The sequence below is a fragment of the Manacus candei genome, unplaced genomic scaffold (assembly GCF_025592945.1).
Source record: "Manacus candei isolate 608988 ecotype Guabito, Panama unplaced genomic scaffold, ASM2559294v1 h1tg000008l, whole genome shotgun sequence".
In the NCBI taxonomy this organism is placed as follows: Eukaryota; Metazoa; Chordata; class Aves; order Passeriformes; family Pipridae; genus Manacus; species Manacus candei.
The window spans coordinates 27,291,456-27,306,191 of NW_026138056.1; the positions used below are offsets into that span (position 1 = coordinate 27,291,456).

A 14,736-nucleotide genomic window follows, 5' to 3' on the forward strand; every position below is an offset into this window, starting at 1 on the left:
GCCAGACTATAAATTCTTTCTGTGTTCTTTTTCAGCAACTCCAGAAACTCCACTACCTTCCCCTCCTCAAGGCTCTGGACAAGAATACAAAATGTCTGCAAATCAGGCTTCAGTCATTGCACAGCAGTCTATTTTGAAACAAAAACCATTGTGATGATGTTTCTGTCTCTGCCTTAATCCATCCTTCCTTCCTTCCCTCCTTCCTTCCTTCCTTCCTTTTTATGCACTAGATAAATTGGTAGGACACTTGCACATTTAAAATCTCAGGTTGATAAACGAAATTATTTCCTCAGCAGCCACTGCTGTGGGTGTTCCTTTAAACACCTCATGATCTGAAAAGTTCTGACTGCCACATACAACTGTAACTGTGGACACTGAAGTCTGACAAATATGTATAGAGGTTGATATCATTTTTAGATCTTATAACTGCACAGATTCATGTTTTTATTTCCTGTTTTAGTTGTTGTCTTAATATTATTGTTTTAGATGTGTATATATATTTTTTTTGTGACAGAACTGGTTAGTGCTTGTTTAGCTGTGAATTGTCGAGAAGAAAAAGTAGGTTAATCAGGCAAAAGCCAAAGTTCCACTAATAGTAAACCAGTAGGCTACCAAAAAAGCACATGAATTAAAAAAAAAAGGACAGAAATGCACAACTCATTTAAAAAAATATTGATTTGAAAGGACCATCTCTTTCAAGTAAAATTTCAACACAAGTGTTGAATCCTTCCTGATCATCTGTTTGTATGAGTCAGAGGGCCTGCCGTGGGTGAATATGCTTGAGGGCTTTTTAAAATCTGTATAGACAGTAATGTCATATCAGTCAATTGGATAGTGGCAAAGCATTTACATTGCTAAATAGTTAAAACAAGGACTGGTATGCTTTGTTGTCAGGACTAACTAGTACTCTCCCCAAAAATTTATGGGCACACTTTGGGAATTAGGCCAGTCTATGGACACTTTTCACCAGGTGCTTTGGATACAGACCCCTTTTTAGGGGACAGAGAGGAATACAGACAGACTGTGCCATTTGACCTCAGGAGTGGAGTATAGACTTTGTGCTGTTTGATTTACTTGTGTAAGTGTAGCCATTGGGTTTATTTACCTAACTGGCTGGTGAATGCATGTTTCAGCAATCCCTAAACTTCACCTACAGAGATGTTGTAGTTAATGTAGCAGCTCTGTCTGGAAAGGTATGGCTAACTAATTGAAGTGGCAAATGTACCTGAGTTCAGCTCCAGGTGTTCCTAGTTTGAGCCATGGTATTTCAAGCCAGAAGACAGCCAGCCCACAAAGTATTCATCCTCTCAATTTTTAAGAGTTTTCAGAAGCTTGGGATGAATCAATTTTCTGTGATGAACTCCCGCCTCCTCTTCCTCCCATTACAGTTTGGGAGGATCCAACATTGACTAAGTTTTGTGTCTGAAGTCTATAACAACTCATCTGGATTTGGGCCCTCTGTGGATTTGCACAAAGTGGAGCATGTGACACATGCTCGCTTGGGCATGTATACTCAGTTACAATTCGTGAAAATAATCTAATATATTAAGTGATATGTTGTTCCTACAATACTGACATCATAAGAAAATTACCACTTTGCACATTTTATTTATTCCAGACAGCATTGATTTTTCTTTACTACTTTAAAGTAGACTTTCTTCTCAGAAGATATGTAAGAGAGAAACGGATGAAAAAGATATAATAAAATATTACAGTTTGCTGAACTATTGCAAAGAGAAAATAGTCAGAGTCAGAAATTCTGAGTCAGAATTTCTGCGAGGTGAGATGATCATCCTGAACAACACCTTCACTAATGACAACATCCAAAGATGGTGTAGTTACACCTCTGGCTTGTAGAAGTTGCTCAAACAATCTGCAGTGATTCTTCAAATACATTTTTGTAGGCAGGAAATGCAACACATTAAATGCTGAACTAACCTGAACATTCAAAAGGCTTTAATGAGAATACTCTACTACCAGGTAGATGCTGTGTTTCTTGTTATTTTAAAGTAGTTGCTTTTGTAAAGTCCATGCAGTGGCTCTTAACATTTGCCTTTTGCTTTATAGATGGTTTTTCTTTTTGCTGTTTACTGTTTGTTTTTTTATCAAGGCATTGCTCTTTTTACAAGTTCCTTTTAGCATGAGTTTTTATGACAGAATAAGGTTCTGAAGTTTTGCCATTAACTTTAGGGGTATCCAGAATGTGCTATTTTTACAAGTTCACCACCAACACTTTATGGTGAAACACAGAGGTAAAGCATGTGTGAGAGATACTGAGCAGCCCAAAAGTTTACTGATTGGGCTCACTTTTGTGTACTTGTCATAGAAAGAGTGTTGGACTCAAGGTGGATCTACATGAATTTAATGGGTCAGATTAATTAAGTTAGTTGCATAAACGTGGCAGTATTGGTCTGACTAAAAACATTTAACTGGAAATAAAAAGTAGTCCCCAAGTTGGCTACCTCTGCCTTATATAAGAGATATACATAATAGCTTAATGGATTTATTTTTCACACTGTACTTTAGATATCAAGTGTACAATAAAATATTTTCTCACACTGCCAAAATGTACTGGAGGAAAGATATACTTTAGTGTTTTGTCTGACAAAACATTGTTATCTATTTTGTATGATATATTACATTTTGGAATAAGAACACCACTGTAATTTATTGGGAAAAGCTGATTTATTTTATAAATGTAACATTATTTTTTTAAACTTAATTATGAAAAATCAGAAATGATTAGCTTTGTTAAATATTAAATTATAATGAGGTGTAACTTTATATGTTTGAACTCTGATACCAAGTTTTTGTGTTGAGCATTTGGAATTGAAATGATTGCTGAAAATATTTCAAATGGACTGTTTTTCATCAAAGCTTAATAAAGAAAAATAAATGATCCAAATGACACATTTGCCTTTTGGTAAATTTTTTGGCTATTTACTTAAACAATGAGAATGCTTTATATTGCTTACATTATGAATAAGTATATAACTCACATACTTCCATCTCTACAGTATTCACAGCATCACAGAATGGCTGAGGTTGGAAGAGACCTCTGGAGGACATGTAATCCAACCCCCCTGCTCAAGCAGGATATTGAAATCATATGAAAGAATATGATGGCAACACTGTAGTTGATTCTGCTGTAACATAGCAAAGTATACATAGGTATGGTTTTCAGTTTTTAGTTCTGACTCAGAAGAGAACTGAAGCACATGTTTAATTCCATCTATGTTTAAAATGAACCATATGTTCAATAGCCTTTCTTTTTTCTGGACAGGGATAAGTTAACAAATCACTGCCTTTCATTGCTCTAGTGTATTATTATTTAGGCAAATCTACGTGTAGTTATTTATTTTGTAGACAAAGACTTTGATAACTTTAGAAACACTGTTTACAATATATTTTTTTAGATAACCAGTGTCTCCTCAGCCATGGAAATTATGTTTAGTTGCATGTCTCTTTGAGTAGATTTTGAATAGAGTTGTGGTTGGAGGTTGTTTTCAATTGGGTGGTGGCAGTAACACAGTGTTTTGGGCTGCTTGCTTTTGCCCCCATACGCTCTACTGTGGAGTGTAGAGCTGCAGGGCAAAGCTGCCACGGGAGGAAGAGGAGATTCCATTTATTGAATGCTGGAGGTCTTCAGGTCCCTCTGAGGAACTTGTGTCAGTGGCTGATTACCCTAGATGAAGGAAACATTTACTCATGAATGCTGGGTGGGGTGTAGGATGTTTATGACTTTAGGGAACAGAAGACATTTTTTTTTTCAGCCTACAATGGAGAAAATATGGAAAACCCCCTACACTTTTAATGCTATGAAGCACTGACAGACTCTTCTTCAAGGATTGCCGTAAATCAGCTTTACAAGCAGCTCCAATAGGCAAATCAGGAGTGTATATCTTACAGACAGATGAACTAGCTTTCAGTTATAATCACTGTCCAGAATTTCTCCCAACTAAAGAATTCTGAAAGTGAGCAAAGAGATTTACTGAGCTCCAGGAATCTTCTGCAACAGAAAATTTAACCTTCTCGGAATGTAAGAAAACTTTTTATAGCTCTTGGTTATATTTGTATACTTGGCAGGTCTGTTTTTACCTCAAGGATGTCTGTCAGTCTGACAGACTAACATTTTATATGTCTTTCCACAGACTATTTCTAGTTGCACACCTCAAACATTTGGGCTGCTTATGCTAAAGTATATACTAAGCAAATATTTAGGTCCACATTTTAGTTAAGTCTTTCAAAACTCTTCTGTATCGGTTTGCAATTAATTTTTACATTTTTCATATTGGTCCTGATAATAGAGCCATTAGCTTTATTCTTTCCCTTTATTCTCCCTAGGAAAAAATTAGAAATGGAAAAAAAAATGTTTATCCCCAAATTTAAAGTCATGATGCAATTGTGCTTCCCTGTCTTCTGTTGTTTTTGTAATATAAAAAGATAGAGAACATCATCAAGGCTAGCATCAATCACTGCTTACTTCTGGTTCCTGATTGTCTTGTGGCAAATCCAAATATTTTCATGAATTGGAAAGTCTAATAAAATAAAAAGCCCTCTATGAAGTCAAAAACTAAATTTCATTGCAGGGAGGATTAAAGGTGCTCAATTTCAGGAATATATTTTCAAAAATTTATTTCATAAAAATTAAAATGAATGCCTGATTTTTAAACAAAATGCTAAATATTTCTATTAAAGGGTAAGAAACTTTAAGATATAATGAAATACACAGATTTTTATATAAAGACAGAGAAAGGGAACTTTCATTTTGAGTCACAAGATATAATAATTTCTTTTTGAATACCAACATATCTAAATAGTTTCTAAACAGGATGGGTAAAATGTCATCAGGACAGGGGAGCAAGCACGTTATGCCTAAAAATGTCCTTATGACAATGATCTCTATTCCTTAGTGTTGTGGTGGAGCTGTGATTGCTACTGACCTTATTTGGTAGTCCATCTGAGTCAAGTGTCAGCCAGAGATGCCACATCAGCTCTAGATTTACTGGTGGTCTGGAGAAGGTTGTCACCTCACTAACAGCAACACCTGCTCCAAGTCACATCGTGGCAGTACACCCTTGCACCAGTACAGAGCTCTTAATTACCCAAAGATTTTGAGCCTGAGACCACTTTTTCTTTTTGCAAGGGTGAATGTCACTGATGTCTAACATGACGAGGTGAACAGCAGCAAGTGTTGAATATTTTCCTTTAGCCAGTCTGATCAAGGCGTAGTTTCATCTAAAGCTTAGCACTGTGGTCTGAGATTAGAGAAGAAAGCCTAGAAATCCACAGTTTCAAAATATGTTTGTCTTTGATCTGAGTAGCATTGGCTGGTCTCTTTGAGTCTGATTGAAGGAAGAGTTGAACAGTTGAGAACCTCACTTGTCTGATTAGGCTCAGTGGCATTGTGGGGTTTGGCCTCCCCCATGACCTCTTTTGCCAGTTTGTTAGTGGGTTGACTAAACAGAGCAGTTGCTGTTTCAATTGTAGAATACTGAATGTCTTCAAAGAAACATAATCATAAAGATGGCACAGGCAGATGTCTCTGGAAGTTTAATTACCTTAAGAAGTTAAAGGAGATAGTGCTTGGTTAGCGAAAAATATTTTTACAGAGTACATAATAAGGTGTACTTCAGTCTTTCAAGGCAATTCAGTGAAAGGACGAAAGAAAAGAAGACATGCAAAATTGCCTAACGCTGTTGATTCCATGAAGAGATTATGAAAACCTCTACATTGGAGGTAGAAGATTAGACAGCTTTGCTCAATATAGTTTGGTTTGTGGTTCAGCATATCACCTGTAGATTGCAAACTTCATACTCAGTTGGAACAGATGATTAATTTACAATTTTTATTAAGCGGTTCACAAAACATATTCCAGCAGCCTAACATGCCTTCAAGTGCCCACTCACAGCTTGTTGGCTCTTCAAAGGGCTGCTGTACAGGGAGGCCTGGGCACATTCTGCATCACTGCTCTGGGACCCTTCCTCTAGGTGTTGTTTGAACACATCCTTAATCAAGGGGCAGTAACGCCATGGGAGTGAAACGGTGTCGTTCATGTAGCTCATGGCAGTGCTTAATATCAAGAATCCCCTTTTATCATCATATCTTGTTGAGTGTGACATAGCTGAACCAGTTGCATCACCTGCACTAAATGTGCAGATGTCCTGACTACTTTTCTTGGAGCAACTCTGCAAGTTCCCCCACTCAGGGAATGCTGCAAGACATTTAGCACCCAGATGATGCTTTGATGCCAGCAGTCACCTTACAAAGTGACCTTGGTAGCAGCTGACCCATTTTGCTGTGTCATGATCTGTTTCATGCTTCTTATAGGCCAAATGAGATGAGATAAAACCTTGGTCAAGTTTTTAGATGAGTGCAGAGTCAATATTTCACTTTAATACAACTTCGGAGGAAAAAAAGGGTGTTGAATCTGGGGGTGTTCTCATCTGTCACCTTCGCAACAGCCACCTGATATGCAGAGTGCTTGTGTCACCTATTAAAATGGCCCCTATTTCTTGTCTTCTCTAAATAAAAAAGGTAAAGCATTGGGTTACAACTGCTCTCTAGCTAAAAGTATGACAAATTCGTAGAAACACAATTTTGAGATCATATGCAACTTTTTTAGTCTATGCATTCTGCTGCTTAAATGGAATGGTGCAGCTTATGTTACATTTTGATCAGCAAGCATTTTTTTTCTCCCCTGTTTTTTTGACCCCTCTCACAATTGAATGAATTTTCATGAATATGACTGCCCAACAAAGCATCCCGTTTTTCAGATGCCTGCCTTTTGTAATTTAAATAATGCAAGAATATGAACATAGAGATTTTAAATTAAGAGGCAAAGGCAATCTCACCAAAAGAGTTTATTCAATATATTTCCAACATCATCTATTTCAAGATATAATTAAGATTACCATGGCCCAAGTCTAATTTGCTGTGGTTTCCAAAAAGTGGAGCAGATAGCAATTGTAATAGAGGACAAGAATTTTCTATATAAAATTTTTCATTGTCATATTAGATTTTTTAATGAGCATTAGTCTTGATCAGAAATGTAATAAAACAGAACAATACTCTAAAATATGCAGACAGATGTATTATAAAATAACAAACTTTATATATTTAATTTATGTACTGTGAAGTACACTTTTCCTTTGCAACATGAACATTAATATCCATTTTTTATCTCAACACCAAAATCACTATTTAACTGTAGCATGATCTGTCCTCTATTTTCATGTGGGCTTTCTAGCATGTTGATTAAAATTGCATTGTGTGATTAAATACGTAGAGGCAGATATTCCATCCCTGTGACACTGTGCCTCTTCAGAGATTGACAGCCTGAGGTGCTGCTCATTAACCAACAGATAATTTGAAAATGAAAAGAGGGATGGAGTCTTTCTGGAGGGCAGGAGAGAAATCCACATCTCCCTAATCATGAGGAAGACACTGTTGGAGCTTTCAGCTTTTGACTTACGAAGGAGACACCTGCTTAAGGAGAAATTTGCACTTTGAAGATAGGGGTAATAGTGGGAAAAAATCCCTTAAAAATGTGGTGCTGTTAGTCTCAAGGGTACCCAGTTAGAGAAGATAGATTGAAGAAGGCTTGGTGAGCACAGAAGGGCAGTCAGCCAAGGAACTAACACAGCACTATTGCCTTTTGCAATGCCTCAGCTTCTGGAGGTGTATCAATATGTGAAAGTGGATCTTTATTTTGTCATGGTCAGAGTAAGCTTCAAGGCACCATAGTTAACAGAGCACCTCCTCAAACAATGAAACTTACACGCAGAAAAATAAGATGGAATATTATTTTGATTTGGAAATAATTTAGCTTATTGATTTTTTATACTAGTCAATCTTTCTGGTATTTTGAGTGCTCCTTTCACATTTTAAATGCTTGGAATTGACCATGCTATGTCAGATGTCATCCTCATGTTCTGCTTAGCAGGGGGGAGTGGGAGAAGTGAATGAAGATATTAAAAAGTCAATGAAAACCCAAGCAGTGGGAACTCTCAGATCCAAAGAATATAGCTTCATCAGCACACTACATAGACTGATGGGATCTACTTCAACTAAAGCATATGAATAGAACTATTTGTCAAATTACTGTCTTCAACCCTAATGATATTGTTTGGTGGTGATAAAGGTTCTTTAGTGTAATAACTATTAATTGCATTGCCCTGTTCTCTCCCTCACCTGAATCTTATCTTTCCCAGAGTAAGTGTCCTTATTTATACACAGCTTAATTTATTTTGAATCCTATGCCTGAGAATCCTTGAACCCATCAAGCTTACATCACTTGTGTTGTCACACTGCCAGCCCCATTTCATGTGAACTCAGGCTGAATTTCCTGGAGCAATGCCCCCCCTACACACACACACTAGAATATCTAGAAAGGGAAACAGCAGCAGATTTAGAAGGCTACAGAGCATCTTGTCATTTCTGTTACTTGCTGCTGCTGAACTCACTACCTACTGTGTGTGACCTCTGAGCATGTTAGTGGCTGCACGGTAGTTCCTCACGTCACCGGGAGATGTACAGTGAGACGAAGATCTATGTGCTGCCACTCATTTTCTCTGTGAAAGCCACATCTGGGTTGTTAAAGGGAGTGTTTGGAAGGATGCAAGCAGCACAGTTGTTTCATCCTGTTCTTTTGTTTAAGAAACACAAATGTGTGAGTCATCCTTTCGCTCTTTGTACTTCATTTCATTCATAAATACTGATGTTGATGTACTAGTAAAAATACAACATTTAGACCAGATCTTAGCTGATGCATTTCACTTTCTCTATCACACAGCTTATCATTTTTGGCCATATTTATCTTCTAAGACCACTCAATTTTATTGCAAGGTAGTTTAAGATTTTAATCTAAGTTTATGATGTGACTGTGGGAGAATAATGAGGTATACTAGTATTTCCATAAATGAGGCATCATTGCAGTCAGAGTGTGTGCTACAATGCTTTAAAGCAGCTCATCTCTGAAGTTCTGTAATTTGGGTGCAATGTGTATTGCAGGTTAATCCCCAGTACGCACAAGCCAATTCACCAATTTAAACCTTATTATTTCCTGTCACTTTGTTTTAAAGTACAGCCAGCGCAGGGCCAAAGCTGTGAAGCTGTGCCCATTGTCCACTGTCAGTTGTTTTATATATGGAGAGTTATTTGTTGACCTTTGAAGTAGGATGTCAAGCTCCTTTAATATTCTTTCATTTCATATGATGAGGAATACAACCGAGAGTGCTTGGTCAGTCCCACGTGACTCCTGTCCTCCATGGGAATGAGGCTAAGTGGCACAAGTGACCCCTAATGTAAGGGAGCAGCTGAGTGCCTGCCTAGCATGTCTATAGGGCTACATCACCCGGTAACTGAAAGGGAGTTACTTTCTGCTTTTTTTTTTTCTGTGGAATAAAGGTATTTCAGCCTCCACTAAAGCTGCTACTACATTGGAATGATTCTTATCCATGTGCTAAGCATTTTGCTTCTTTATATGACAAATATTGCAGTGTAATATTATTATGCAATACAGTGTGGTTATAGTATTATTGGATGGAAAATTTTACTACAGGCCATAGCAAGTGTGTAGAAAGATAACACACAGGTACCTCCAAAATGCCAAGCAGTGGAAGGATTGTAGGAAAATTTATTTCCAAAGTTGAGAACAATAGACTTTAAGAACATTAACCTTAATGGCATTTCAAACACTGGGCCTAGGGAAGGACACAACCCTTTATTGTGCTCAGGGTTTTATCATGCCCAGCACTCCCTCTGTGGGGGTCTTCAAAGATGTCTGAAGGGCTTATCTTTTTCTCGTAATGGGGAGACTTTCTCTGCAATGCAGGAGGAGAAAACATATAAAACTGTCTCTGGGAAAGGTGCCTCTTCCAGGCAGGAAAGTCTTTCTAAGCGAAATAAGCCCTCATCTCCTTGTAATAAATCTTCTGGAAGGTTCTTCTACCCTTACAGCAAGCTTGCCTTAGAGTTTGATCACACTCTGTTATATGAGTAAGCAAACTTGAGGAAAGATAGGAGGGGTCCTATATACCTCTGTTCATACAGAAATTGGGAGTATCTGGGTATCACTCATTAATATAATCTAGTGTATAAAAGTAAGCACCTCCCTTCAGAACATAAAGTAGAGTTCTTCAGGCTAAGACGTTTGAGATACAATCTAAAAAAACCCACTTAGCACTCTGACCCGATCCAACAGATCACTTAAGGGATGCTTAACTTCAGAGTCATGGCTGACTTCATTGGAGCTGCTTAAAGGCTAGGGCACTCTGGCATGCTGTGCTGTGTAGGGACAGGCAGTGTGCCACTGTGTGCCACCCTGTGGAACGGAAAATACTGCAGTGCTGAAGCCTGTCATACATTGCTGCTTCAGCCACAGTATTTTAAAAAGCTCACCCATTTTCAGCAGAATGGATGTTCTCTCCTATCCACAGAAAACAATGTAAGAAGACAAGTGTAGACTGAGCTAAGTGTCCTCTATGAATTGCAAAGGCTCCCCCACCTCCTCATCATTTTGAATACAAAATTAATCACAGATGGAAATTTCTGACTTTTATCCCTGTACACTGGTTTTGAAGGGAGCATGCAGCTCTTTCCATCCACACCTGGGGGTGCTGGTTAGCAGGTGGCAGTGTGCCCAGGTGGCCAAGAAGGCCAATGATATCCTGGCTTGTGTCAGAAAGAATGTGGCCAACAGAACCCGGGCAGTGATTGTCCCCATGCACTTGGAAGTAGTGAGGCCACACCTTGAATCCTGTGTTTAGTTCTAGGCCCCTCACTACAAGAAGGATATTGAGGTGCTGGAGTGTGTCCAGAGAAGGGCAACAAAGCTGGTGAAGAGTCTGGAGCATAAGTTTTATGAGGAGTGGCTGAAGAAGCTGAGGTTGTTAAGCCTGGAGAAAAGAAGGCTGAGGGGAGACCTTATCCCTCTCTAAAACTACCTGAAAGGAGATTGTGACTATGTAGGGGTCAGCCTCTTCACCAGGCAACTGCTGACAGGACAAGGGGAATGGCCTCAAGTTGCTCAAGGTGAGGTTCGGGTTGGATATTAGGAAAAATTTCTTCACTGAAAGAGTGGCTCAGCAATGGAACAGGCTCCCTAGGGAAGTAGTAGAGTCAGCATTCCCAGAAGTGTTCAAAATACAAGTAGACATGGCTCTTTGCTATGTGGTTCGGTGGGCATGGTGGTGTTTGGTCAAAGGTTGGACTTGAACTTGGAGGTCTTTTCCTACCTTAATAAGTCTATGATTCCATGATCTACGTGAGAAGTATTGGAACTGAATGTTCAGCCATCAGCACAGTAGAAACTTGTCTGATCACAAAGCTGTGCTCACAAGTAGAGTTACACTCACATCCTTGCAACAAGGTTGGAGACTGAATGGACTACAGAGCCTGCGCTATGTTCTAACACTTTTAGAAACAGCCTCCTTCAAAATGGATCTAGTAATGGGAACTTTGTGCTATAACTAATACATGAATCTAAACTTTGGCACCGATCTTCAAAGATACTTTGTCACCTAACAACTACAGAAATCAATGGAAAACTGGCTACCTAAATAGCAATTAAGTGTGCATGTGTATCTGAGGATCTGTGCCTTTGATCTCGAAATCTGTCAGTCTAGCTCATTACAAGCTGTACATTTACTTTAAAAAATATGTGAGTTATGAATTAAGGATAAGATTAATTAATAGTGGCATTAACTGTAGCAAAGCAGAGACAGATTGCCCTGACAGAGAAACTAGAAGGGATAATGGATTTAATGGCATGTGTTCTAATGGAAAAAAATAACCTATTTCATGAGCCTGTCATATCTGAAAAAAATGTGGCTACCATTTGCAGTTCATATAGGGACAAAAAGGTTTATACACTAGCAGTATATAAATCACTGAAAAGAGTAAGTTGAGATCTTTATAGCAGCAGTGATATATTTTCCCTTGTGGAAACCTTAGCCCAATTTTGTATCTACAGAATCTCTCTTTGGCACAAGGGGCTGACCTACCTCAAACACCCAGTGCTGGGGAAGGATGCATCCTGTGTGGAGACACGCAGCCTCTCTGAGCAAACACCCATTGAGGAACAAGCATGAAACCTCTGTCTCATTTACTACTGGGTAACACAGGGATCTCATAATTTAGCCTACTAGGCTGCTGTGGTTGTCATTTAAAGTATGTTCCCAAGCACGGTAAGGACAGAGGACCTAAATCAAAAACAAGAATTTGACCAGTGGCCAATGAGCTGGAAAGTTAAATGTTCCTAGTGCAGATGTGTCTCATGTGGGAATCCACATGTGTGCCTACCATTCAGCTGGCAACTAAAAGGCAGAACAGGATGTGACCACCTTCTTCGTCCCTTTTCTTGACCAGGCTGTGGATCTCCATGAGGACACTTGGTCAAGGCTAACATCCCAATTGCACTTGTTCTGCCAGTTCAAAAGTTGTGAGGGGAATAAAAGAGAAAAGAAAGGTAAGGGTTTGAAATTATAGTGAAATGAACGATCTTGGGTTCATGTTCCCATGCCTTTTGATTTAAGGCTTTGGATAGTGAAAAGGTGGCTAAGGAGCAAAGTGCTGATATATGAGCCAGGTCTCCAGATATGATGGCTAAGTGCGCAGTCCAGTTTGGGGATGGAGGGAGGAAATGCACAGGAACAGGAACTCTTACCTAAGGTCTTCCCATATTCTGGGCTGCTGGGTTCAGGGTCAGCCCTCAGGCAAACATTAGATCAACCCTTAGGCTACCTTGCTAAGAGACAGATCCCTCTGCAAGTGCAACATTACTCCCAAAAGAGTGTTATTGACTGCTGCATTCAATTTGGGTTTAAATGATTCATGTCCTAATTGAACTTCTAGTACTTTCCAGCTGAAATATCATTTGACCTACCTTTAGGGTGCTCAACCTTGTTCCAGTGTCCTGACAATTCTCAGTATAGATTTGTAAACTGTATTGATTATGCTAAAAAAGGACAGCAGAAAATATACTACAGTTTCAGTTATTTAAACTGCTATGCTAATAGCAAGTATCTGCTATTAGTCACCTTGTGAATTCATAGAATCAACTGGGTTGGAAGGGACCTCTGAGATCATCAAGTCCAACCCTTAATCCACTACCGCCGTGGTTACTAGACCATGGTGCTAAGTGCCACATCCAGTCTCATCTTAAAAACCTCCAGGGACAGAGAATCCACCACTTCCCTGGGCAGCCCATTCCAATGCCTGATTACCCTCTCTGTAAAGAATTTCTTTCTAATATCTAACCTAAACCTCCCCTGGCACAACCTGAGACCATGCCCTCTTGTCTTGCTGATGGTTACCTGGGAGAAGAGACCAACCCCCACCTGGCTACAACCTCCTTTCAGGGAGTTGGAGAGAGCGATGAGGTCTCCCCTGAGCCTCCTCTTCTCCAGGTTGAACAGCCCCAGCTCCCTCAGTCTCTCCTCATAGGACTTGTACTCCAGTCCCTTCACCAGCCTCATTGCTCTCCTCTGGACCTGCTCCAGCACCAGTGTGTGACCTCACCAGTGCTGACTACAGGGGAAGAATCACTTCCCTGGTCCTGCTGGCCACACTGTTCCTGATCCAGGCCAGGATGCCATTGGCCTTCTTGGTCACCTGGGCACACTGCTGGCTCATGTTCAGCTTCCTGTCAATCCAGACTCCCAAGTCCCTCTCTGTCTGGCTACTCTCCAGCCACTCTGTGCCCAGCCTGTAGCGCTGCAGGGGGTTGTTGTGGCCAAAGTGCAGGACCCGGCCCTTGGCCTTGTTGAACCTCATCCCGTTGGAATCAGCCCAACTCTCCAGCCTGTCCAGGTCCCTCTGCAGAGCCCTCCTGCCTTCCAACAGATCAGTACTCCCCCTCAACTTAGTGTGATCTGCAAATTTGCTGATGATGGACTCAATCCCCTCATCTAAATCATCAACCATCAAAAGATATTAAACAGAACTGGGCCCAACACTGATCCCTGGGGGACACCACTACTGACCGGTCGCCAACTGGACGCAACACCTTTCCCCACCACTCTCTGGGCCTGGCCCTCCAGCCAGTTCCTAACCCAGTACAGGGTGCCCCCGTCCAAGCCTTGGGCTGCCAGCTTTTCCAGGAGTATGCTGTGGGAGATGGTGTCAAAGGCTTTGCTGAAGTCCAGGTAGACCACATCCACAGCCTTCCCCTCATCCACCAGGCGGGTCAGCTGATCATAAAAGGAGATCAGGTTGTCATTGTATAATTCACCACCACCACCAAAAACCAAACTAGCGACTGCAGAGCAAATTCTACTGATTGAATTTGCTGTGTGAGAGTGATTGGGTAAATATAGTGCTGCAGCTTATTTTTTCAAGCAACAAAACTACAGAATGCTTCAATGCACCAATGCAAATTGGTAGAAACCAGACCCTAGGACAAACTGGGATTAATATTCCCCAGTGATTTACTTGTTCAAATGCCCTGGTTCATGATAGTAATAGAAAAAATTACAGTATATGATCTTCTTCTGAACAATTTGCTAAACCCCAGAATACTTGAAGGATAAGGTAACAAAGGAAGAGGAAAGTGATTTAAAGGATCCCTGCTAGAATCACTTCAACAAATAGTCAGTTGACTGGTGGGGCCGTATTTCCAGCAAGTATATACTTACTAAAAGAACATCTTCTTTCCCTCTTTTTTTTTTTTTTAAATATATTTAATGCATCCTAAACCACTTTGTTATATTTGGGCACCTCATCTTTACAAGCATT

General features: G+C 39.9%; 1 protein-coding gene across 2 annotated transcripts in view; it reads left to right on the forward strand.

Moving 5' to 3' along the window:
• The window catches only part of HNF4G (hepatocyte nuclear factor 4 gamma), a 62,795-nt gene extending 59,547 nt beyond the window's left edge, over positions 1-3,248 (forward strand). For both annotated transcript variants that reach the window (XM_051768925.1, XM_051768924.1), the window contains exon 10: positions 36-3,248. In XM_051768925.1, the coding sequence (XP_051624885.1) occupies positions 36-154 (119 nt within the window). In that variant the 3' untranslated portion in view covers positions 155-3,248. The remainder of the gene's footprint in view (positions 1-35) is intronic.
• Positions 3,249-14,736: the final 11,488 nt, after the last annotated feature.